This window comes from Rattus rattus, chromosome 2 (assembly GCF_011064425.1).
Source record: "Rattus rattus isolate New Zealand chromosome 2, Rrattus_CSIRO_v1, whole genome shotgun sequence".
In the NCBI taxonomy this organism is placed as follows: domain Eukaryota; kingdom Metazoa; phylum Chordata; class Mammalia; order Rodentia; family Muridae; genus Rattus; species Rattus rattus.
In genome coordinates this window covers 6177447-6187630 of record NC_046155.1, presented here as the reverse complement: position 1 = coordinate 6187630, position 10184 = coordinate 6177447, and the positions used below count along the sequence as shown (strand labels likewise).

The 10184-nt window shown below is 46.3% G+C and overlaps 1 protein-coding gene across 3 annotated transcripts in view; it reads right to left on the bottom strand.

Annotated features, from left to right (window-relative positions):
• Nucleotides 1–1822: 1822 nt before the first annotated feature.
• The window catches only part of Nap1l4 (nucleosome assembly protein 1 like 4), a 35424-nt gene continuing 27062 nt past the window's right edge, over nt 1823–10184 (bottom strand). For 2 of the 3 annotated variants that reach the window (XM_032891350.1, XM_032891351.1), the window contains exons 13-15: nt 9540–9569; nt 8388–8444; nt 1823–2869 (exon numbers count right to left, since the gene is read on the bottom strand). In XM_032891350.1, coding sequence (XP_032747241.1) covers nt 2831–2869; nt 8388–8444; nt 9540–9569 — 126 coding nt within the window. In that variant the 3' untranslated portion in view covers nt 1823–2830. Of the gene's footprint in view, nt 2870–6952; nt 6990–8387; nt 8445–9539; nt 9570–10184 lie in introns of all 3 variants that reach the window. The other variant, XM_032891353.1, reaches the window with a different exon arrangement.

Below are 10184 nucleotides of genomic sequence, written 5' to 3'. Positions count from 1 at the left end.
GGTTTATAAGAAATATAAAGGTCGGGCTGGAGAGATGGCTCAGTGGTTAAGAGCACAGACTGTTCTTCCAGAGGTCCTGAGTTCAATTCCCAGCAACCACATGGTGGCTCACAACCATCTGTAAAGAGAACCGATGCCCTCTTCTGGTGTGTCTGAAGACAGCTACAGTGTTCTTATATATAATAAATGAATAAATCTTTAAAAAAATGATATTCTTTAAAAAAAGAAATATAAAGGTCATATGTTGTTTATCTGGGAACTGCATGATCAAAAGCAGGGTAGAAACCTCCAATTGAGAATACATACTACAGGGGTCTCTAAACACCTAACATTGGCCAGTCAGGGCTTTGGGCTTCATGCTAATGAGGGGCCACCTTTCCCATCTTGTGACCCCAGAGGGCAAGCAACAGCATTGAACCTCTGGCCACAGCTACATGACTCAGTCCCAAGCAGGTGGGTCCCTGAACACCTCATGTCCAGAAAGGAAAAGAAACCTACCACTGTTCTGGGTCACCACCCAAGCTACTCTCCTGCTGTGTCCACTCACAGGGAGGGTGGCACTGTCATGGTTCATTGCTCAGAAGTCTGCCACAGCACTGAGCACAACTGCACTTTTGATCTGTTGGATGTCTGCCAAGGGCACTCGCCTTATATGAATGAGATGACCTGGTGTGAAACACTGCACACACTGCTGGTGTCCCTTTCTGATTCTCCTTGAGACCTACTGCCCAGAAGTGACAAACTAGGAGCCAGAGGCAAGGCCAGTTCAGAAAGTGGCCCTTTTATGTAGCTGTGGCACTAGCTGTGTTGTCAGGCTAACATGCCTGAAAATTACCCAAGCCTATCGTTTTGTGCAGTTACCTGATCTTCTAATGATGTGTGAAATGCACACTTATAAATGAATTGGCTCAGATGGATTCTCTAAGTGGTCACTGCTCAGTGATTCCCATTACACCGAGCCGGGAGTAAGGAGCAGCATGTAGGGTATCATCACAGATGAGGCAGGCTTCCCTAGGGAGGGACACAGGATGAGAGAAGGGTGCCCACCTCCAGCCTAACTTCTCCTACAGCCTTGTCCTGTAGCTCTTATGAGGAAAGGGACAGGACAGCCATGCAGACAGGCCAGGGACACTGGGCTTGTTAAGGGAAGGTAGCCACTTTTCTAGGTATTCCAGGGATGAGGTCTTCCTCCACTAAGCTCAGTTGGAAATGGTCACCAGCCTGACTTCCCAGCATCTGGGAGCTAAAGCAGAATGGGCATATATAGCAACATCATCTCAGAACCCGCACCACAAAACTTAAAGGCACCACAATTCCTTATGATCTTTTTGTAGTGTATGCGTGCGTACGTATGTGTTTTAACGTATCTCTCCTAGATCCTGATCTACAAAGCAGTCCCAGATCCAGAGGTGTTACCCTAATTTGTTATTGCATAGGCATGTGCCAGCATGTAGACTTGTGCACATACATGCATGCAGTACCCACAGAGGCCAAAAGAGGGTTCCCCAGAAGTTACAGATAAAGTTACCCATCGTGTGGGTTTGTGAACTAAACTTCCTCTGGAAGCTAAGCCAGTGCTATTGATTGCTGAGCCATCTCTCAAGTCCCCACGTGGCCATTTGCTAACGCCTTTATCACAGTAGCAAAATGCTCCCAGAGTGCCCGGCTGGTTCCAGTCAAACAGCTCTCTTCTAAGAATGAGCTTTCACAGCTTCATCAACAAAAGTTTGCAGATTAGAGTCTTCGGTCCAGCAAGGTGTGGCCAACTGTGGGCAGTCAGAAGGGGCAAGTGGGCTGACAAACAAACAACGAAAAACTCATCTCGCTTTGTTTCACAACTTTAATAGAATATTCTAACTATTCTGTACAAATTGAAAACACCGTATTCAGTTACAAATGTGTTATTGGGTAAGGCTGAGCACGCTCTACATGGCTGGTCACTGTGGACATGGCTGTCCTGGCTACCAGAGACACAACCACACACTCGGAAACACCCCCACCCCACACACACACACTAACCACCAACTGGTCACCAATCCCAGGTGTGGCCCTGGTGTGCACAGTACAAGCTGAAGCTGTGCTCTACAGGCCAGAGATCCTACTGAGGGAGGACTTCTGCCCCCTGGCTACAGCCTGCCGACTTCCAGCAGCTATAACATGTGTTCTGCATGGCACAGAGCAGCTGGTGGCAGGAAGCAGCAGGAATTCCTCCATGGGCCTCACTCCACTTGGTGTCACTTTCTCCTGATCAAGTCAGCAGCGTGGTCTCCTAAGTGGGAGGAGGACAGTGAAGTTCAAAGCCCCCCAAGCACAACTAAATAAATAAGTACAAGGGTGAACCCGACAGCTCTGGCCTCAGAGGTGTGTGCAACAACCCACCCACCCCTAAAACCAAAACGCAAGAAAAAAATGCTCTAAGGCGAGCACAGCTTCCTCTACAGTGCTTGGGAGATGACTAGGGCACAGCAGCTGGAGCAGCTTCCCACACAGTTCGGCGGCTGGAATCATGGGGCCTTTTCAGTAGGGGAGGGCTGAGTGCACACAATCACCAGGCTGTCAATCCCAGGCACAGCCCCGGCTCACCCCAAGCGATCTTCAGGCACCAAAGCTGCAGCTGCTACAACTAAATCTCCTATTCTGAACTGCAGCAGTCTCCACTGTACAAGTTTAGCAAAGTAAGAAGGGAAGGGGGAGAGGATCATGCACTTGGAAATGGTTAGATGTCACAGCACTGTCAACAAAATTCTGCTTTGGCAGGGACTGAGGCTCCTGCCTGCAGCCTGCGGTCCTGACAGCCGTCCACGAGGCGGCCCCATAGGGTCGCTGCTTTTCACTGCTGCTTGCACTCCGCTGGCTGGATGGGTTCTTTCTGCAAGGAGAATACAGGATTTGAAGAGAATAAAACCAGTATCACTCATCAAGCCTCCCGATCCCACAAGAACCGAATTCAATGAGCTTATTCCTTCTTACCAAAAAGATGGCTCCCACAAACGGACTTTAAAGAGCTGACACAAAACAGGTCAGCTCCCTGGAGAAGAGTCCCAGGTGTTTGCTTTCCTGTTCTAATGTAAAGTCTAACTCAGAATGTGCTTGGCAGAGACTTGTTGGGGCCACAAAAAGGAACTAGCCATGTGAGAGGCTTTGCTGCTGGTACAGATCACACCTGCCTGTGCCAGCAACTACCTCTCTAGGGCAGCCCTGTCCTGGGTATTCATGCAGCGAAGGCAGTCCTTCCCAGCAGGCTGGTTCTCTCCACTAATACCCGAACAGACTCAACTCCAGCGGTCCATAGTGCAGGAACAATGGCCAGAGGCCAGCTCCTATAAAGAGCTCCTATCAGTCTCACAGAGCAGGAGTCTAGATCACACTTGTCTGAAGAACAAGGTGACTTCAATCTAACCTAACACACAAACCTGGTATCTTTAAACCCATTCAAGATCTGGGAGCTTTGTATGGAAGACAATAAAAGCCTGAGGACGGAGAAGGACCTTACTGTTGTCTCAGAGCTAAGATATGTACTCAACTCATCTGCTTCCCCCAAACCCTGGGAACTACAACTAAAAATCATGATGATATAACCTGTAGTTCCAGGATGAGGCAGAGAAATGCATGTTCAAGGCCAGACTCATGTCTCCAAGTAACAAAGGCTAGTGATGCAGACAAATAGTGTAGCACTTGTCTGGTGTGCCCAAGTCCTTGAGCTTGATCCTCAGCACATCAGAAATCTATTATTTTTAGATGAATGTATGAAATTCTAGCTGACCTAGAAACTCACAAAGATCTGCTTGCATTGGAAAAAAAAATGTACTTTTGTTTTGAAAAAGGGTCTCATTTATGTAGTCCCGGCTGTCCTGGAACTCACAAGCCTGTTCCTGCATCTTGAATGCTAAGATAACATGTGTGCTTGCCTACATGTGTGTCTGCATGCCATATATGTTCCTGGTGTCCTCAGAGGTCACAGGAGGAGGTGGTCAGCTTGCCTGGAACAAGTTATAGAAATTGTACCTGTGCTGTCATGTGGAGGAGCAGCCTGTGCTCTTAAGCTAAGCCTAGCTCTGCAGCCCCAATAGAATACATTTATTAAAAAGCTATTGTGTGGTGTGGCATGGTGGCACACACCTTTAATCCCAGCACTCAGGAAGCGGAGCAGGCAGATCTCTGAGTGTTCAAGTTTAACCTGTTGTACAAAGCAAGTTCTAGGACAGCGAGGGCTGTTTACACAAAGAAACCTTGTCTCGGAAAACAACCACCCCCCCCCAAAAAAAAAGAAAGAAAAAAAGAAAGAAAGAAATTGACTGGGTGGGGGGATGTCTAAGAAAAACCTATATTGTGTCAACATGTAAGCTAACACCAGAAATGTCTATGGTGTAAGATGAGTCCACGATGAGACATCACACTTCAGGGGCAAAAATAGTGTCGAGGCACACAAGAGAGAACCTTGGCTTGGTTAAACCTCTACTTTTGTCAATTAAAAAATTTATTTATATGCGTGTTATGTCGTTTGAGGACAGGTATCAGATCCCCTATAACTGGAATTACAGATGGTTGCAAACTGTTGTGTGGATGCTGGGAACTGAACTGAACCCAGGACTTCTTCAAGAACAACTAGCGCTCTTCACCAGGTGGTTAGGGATCCCACCCCTACCTGTGTCTTAGGGGCCTTGTAAATCAACAAGGAACCCAAGCCCAGAGATGCTGTGCTATTCACAGCAGTCAACCTGACTGTATGTGGAATTAACTCAAACCCAAGCTGCTGAGTACTCCTCCTGTGGGGAATTTTTGATTGGATTATTTGGCCACTTTAAATCTGGGCCACACCTCCTAGGGGTAGCTTGTGTAAGTATACGGAGGAAGTTTCTGCTCTTTGCTTGCCCTCGCTCTCTGGCAAGTCCATACTTTCACTGGCATTAGAGCCTACTTCTTTGGGATGCCGACAGACACAAAACCAGCTGAGACATCCAGCTTTGTGGACCAAATAAGGATCAGATGTTTGAACTGCCATTGCTAGAATAGTTGAATTGCAGACTATAAGCCACTCTAATAAATCCCATTTATAACAGATTCATTCTATGAGTTGTTCCTCTAGAGAAGCAAGCGCAATACAGATGCCAATCAAGCAAGAGCTGTCAGAAGACAGCCAAGGCTAGATCTAGAGGTAGTCAACACAGTGGCCAAGGTCACTAACCCACTGACCTAGAGAACATCGGAGAGGCAGGTGTCCCAAGCGAGTACAGCAGGGATAGGAGAGAGGAAGGCAAGCAATGCACACAAGGGAAGGAGTGGGAGCTCTAGGGGCTGCGGTGCATCTGGGGTCTCCCCTCAGCACATAGAAAAATAAAGGCATTTCAGGTGGAAAACTGGTGGGCAAGGAGTAGGTGTCTCCTTCCACTGCCTCAGAACATAGGCAGCCTAAAACTTTATCCCATTACTTAAATGAAATGGCATTTTGACCACAGGAAATGTATAATTTTTGTCTTCAATAAAACCAAAACGTGAGGGTGTAAAAATCCAAAATATAGATCATAGCAGTTTAGGTAATGAAACTGCCGAGGAGCATAATCTTTATCAAGGTGGTAGAAGAGGCCATTGCAAAGGCAAGAACAGTGAAGCAGCAGGTTTACACAGGGAAACCACAGCTTCAGACCCCACCCCTGCCAGGCAGTAGACAGCCGTGTCCACTTATGCTCCTGCTGGGATAACAACTTCTTCAAGGAGATTTTGCAAATGGAAAATTTACTGGCTTTGGCCTTTGACAGTCAGAAACTAAACTGCCACTGAACTGTAGCATCTGCCACACCACAAATCTTACTTACAAATTGGTCCCTCAACACTAGCACTTAAAATACATTAAATCGGCCAAAACCTGATCACCACAGCACTATCTAAGGTGGGGCTATCAAGAGCATAGTGGGCCTGAAGAAGGTGGAGCTGAGGCCACTTATACTCAACCATGCTAGTTGCACTAGAGAACAGGGCCCACACCAAAGCTACCTGCAGGTGGACACCCACCATGGTCTGCTACCATGGCCTTGATAAAGAGGGATATTTTAACACTGACAGTCAACTGCAGCTAACTACTAGAGTGAAGAAGGCCCCAGAGTGAGCCCATTAAAGACAACAGGCCCAGGCTCTGTTGGACTGCTGTCATTCTGGACAATTCCGTATAAACTGTTGTCTATATATTAAAAAGGCAGGGACCTACCCATGGGATCCTTGTGGTGTCTCCCACTTTGCCTGGCCTTTCCTCCTTTTCTTACTGTATTAGATATGTACAAAAGCTGTGAGCACCCCACAGGGAAGACCTTGCCACTGGCAAGGGCCTCCCCTTACTGCTAGTTGCTTATAGGTGAGTGTGCTCTCCAAACTAAACAAGGAAAAAACAAGGGGCCCCACACTGTGTCCACAACTGGCTCTGTCATCCTCCACACCAATCTTGAGGTGGGGCTCTAGTGGTCATACTGGCAAGGACACCAGGCCACTTGATCTGACTGTTTGTTCACTCACAGGTCTACACAATGCCTGATGGGATGTATAGACCCTCAGCAGACAGCTAGACAAATCCAGAGAAACTACAGTCGTATAGTACCCAAGCCTGGTGCAGTGAAGACAACAGGTACTTTTCTATCAGGGCTTTTTGTCCAGGGTGGCTCCTATGGCCATCCTGTCAGCTGCTGATCCCCAGAGCCTCTTTTTCTGTTACAAGTGACAATGGTCCCCAAAGTATAGCCCATTGCCCAGTTATCAAAAAACACCAGGCCCTGAAGGCAGGAGCTTATTAGCCTCACCGTTGTGCTGGTTTTACAAATACATTAACTGTAGAGCCAGTACAAGGCCACTCACAAGGCCCAGGGGTAATGGATCACACCTTTCTATGTCCCAGAAATCAAAGTAATACAATGAATCAAGTACAGACAGCAGTTTGGAAGTTAGGTATGAACAGATTCCACCTTACCTAGAAACGCATGAATGATTTAACACAAAAATTACACCTAAATGGGGAAAAAAATTGAAAGGAACTGTCAGCATGAAAGAAAATGAAATGCACAAAAATTATACAGGAGGCAACAGCCACATTCTCATGATACAAGGGCTTCCAGTAGGGATAGGAGCAGTTTCAGCACAGCAGAGCTGCATACCTTCCCAAGGTCAAACCTTATTCCCTTTACAATAAACAACTCCCAGACAACACTGTGCAGTTTGAGTGAGGATTTCAATTACCCTACACTTTGGAGGATGCAGATGAAGCCACAGAACAATCACACCCTGACCTAAGGACAGAAGGACCACCCCTTGGACTGCCTGCAACAGTAGCTCTCCACTGTACCCCACTGCCCACACTACATCTGAGGCTTCTCTCTACCCCTAGACAATGCAAAAGGCCAAGTGTCTGCGGGGTTTTCAACTAATCACGTGATAACCTGGGTAAGAGTCTCTCTTCAAAAACAGGGACATGAAAGGAGACAGAAGGCTCTGCAACAGGACAAAGGGGAAACAATAGGAAAAAGAAATGGGAGGAGAGGAGATGCAGTGGAGGCTAAGTGAGACAAGCATAGCAGAGGCCAAGGTGCACCAAGTTGTAATATGCACGTGACAAGTTGCCCTGGTCCTTGCCAACTGCACTGTGACCATGTGTCCATCCATTGCTCACAGAGCATGAACAGCCAACACCCCGAGGCTCACCAGGTAGTACAGTCTCCATGACCCAAGAGTGACCTTTAGAGGACAGTGGCATTCATGACGGTGGCAACAGCACTCCCATTTTTCTCTCAGGAAGCTTCCTATTGTGTGCATGCATTCCCAGCAGCACAGCAGCCACAACACCAAGTAACTGCACTGACAGCTTATAGCACATACTCCACGCAGGGAAAACAAGGACAACAGAAGGACACTAGCCAGTCAGAGACGCAAAGCACAGGGACACCAGGCCAGGATGCACTCTAACAGACCCCACACACTGTCAAACACAGGGAAGTATGGCTGCACTAGAGCAGCTCAGGGTATCCTGTCATTGGGTGCCCCAGCCCCCTAACAAAGTCTCCAGAAACCACAGTGAAAAACCTGGTCAAAATGGTAGTGCAAACTACTGTCTTTTCTTTTGCCAGTCTTCCTGTCCTGTTCAATCAATCACTATGTATATGTGTATGTACATACAATGTGGGTGCTTCCTGTCACAACATCCCTCTAGGGAAGAACTGGGGGCAATGCATGTTACAGAGCTGAATGACCCCTGGTTGAATCTGACACTAATGTTCCAGGCACGAGTTGCCTTTCCTTAACTGTGGGTTTTTCTGACCTATATTCTTAGTATCATTGCCTCAAAGTGGGAACAGCTTCAAAAGCCCCACTGTGCAATACTGGTAGGCTCGGGATGTCCCCAAACAACTAACCTTGGGGTTAACATCAGCATCATCCTCATCTTCTCCTTCCTCATCACCTTCCAATTCCTGTATTAAAGAGACAAAAGAGTGATGATTAAGGTGTGACTGAAGGGCATCTGAACCTGAACCTGTATCAAAAAGCTATTCTTTTTTTTTTTTTTTTTTTTTTTTTTTTTTTTTTTTTTTTTTTTTTTTTTTTTTTTTTTTGACTGGGACACAGGGCCTACTTCCTAGGGCAAACACACTGAGCTAAATTCTTAGCCCCAACACACGCTAAAAAAGAAGCCAGGGATAGAGACACTCACTGCTTAAGAGCACAAATAGCTCTTGCACAGAGAATGAATTCAGTTCCTAGCACCTGTATCAGGCAGTTCACAGCCACTGCAAACTTCTACTTCAGGAGATCTATCTGATGCCTTCTGCACTCCACAGGAACAAGCACAAGAGCACACATGCATGCCCAAACATGTAGAATCTTAAAAATTATTTCTTTAAAAAGAAAAAAAAAAAGAACTAATTGAATAGACTGATCCAGAAGCTCAGCTTTCTATGGTGTCTCCTTTCCACAAGCAAATCACAGCGGAGTCCTGCATTAGGGCCAGTGTCTAACAACTATTCTGTCTCTTCATTTTCACAGATAATTCTGAAACATTTCCAAAAAATTAGACATTCCTTATTTTTTTTTTTTTTGGGATTTTTTTTTTTTGGAGCTGGGGACCGAACCCAGGGCCTTGTGCTTCCTAGGCAAGCGCTCTACCACTAAGCTAAATCCCCAACCCCAGACATTCCTTATTAAATGGTTACTAATATACATTTTTAAAAAAGATTTATTTAACATATGTGCATTGTCACTGTCTTCAGACACCAGAAGAAGGCATCAGAACTCATTATAGATGGTTGTGAGCCATTATGTGGTTGCTGGGAATTGAACTCGGGACCTCTGAAGATCAGCCAGTGCTCTTAACAGCTAAGTCATCTCTCCAGCCCTAATATATATCTTGATAAGCAATTACAGGGTCGAAATCTATGGGCACCAAAACCAAATGGTTTCAAAATGGCAACTGAAACCAGAGCGAGGTCTATGGACTTCCTAACTTCAAGCAGACAAGACAAAGCCACACGAGGTTAGAGTAACAACACAGCATGTGACTTCTTCCTTACCTCCTCTTCACCTTCCTCGCCTTCTTCAAACTGCAGAAAAACAGAAAAACAACTTAAATTTCTGGAACTATAATGTAGCTGGTAAGCACCCTGTAAAGGTGGCATGAAGCTTGGTGCTGCTACAGAAGCAGGGATGGCTCCATGCAGATATCCATGAGGCACATGCTGTTGTTGCAGACCTAGCAGATCAGCACTGTGTGTATGAGGGGCCTCCCAGGACTGAAAGCTGCTCAAATTAAGAGTTAAGGATGGGGAGGGGTGACAAAGATTTGTGGGTTGAACATGCTGGAATAGCTCCCTCTCTATCTTCAGACTGAAACAGGGGCCTAGAGGCATCTCTCAACTGAGAAAATGCTTCCATGACATGTACCGATAGTCAAGTCAATGACACATCTTCTTGATTAATGACTGAAGCGGTAGGGCCCAGCTCACTGTATGTGGTGTTACCCCTAGGCTGGTGGTTCTTGGTGCTACAAGAAGCCAGGCTGAACGAGTCAGTAATCAGCATTCTTTGATGGTCTGTGCATCAGTTTCTGCCTCTAGGTTCCTAACCTTACTTTCCTGGATGATTGAAGATCCAGGTAAACATACTCCCCAAGTTGCTTTCAGTGATGGCACTTCATCACATCAACAAATACCCAACTA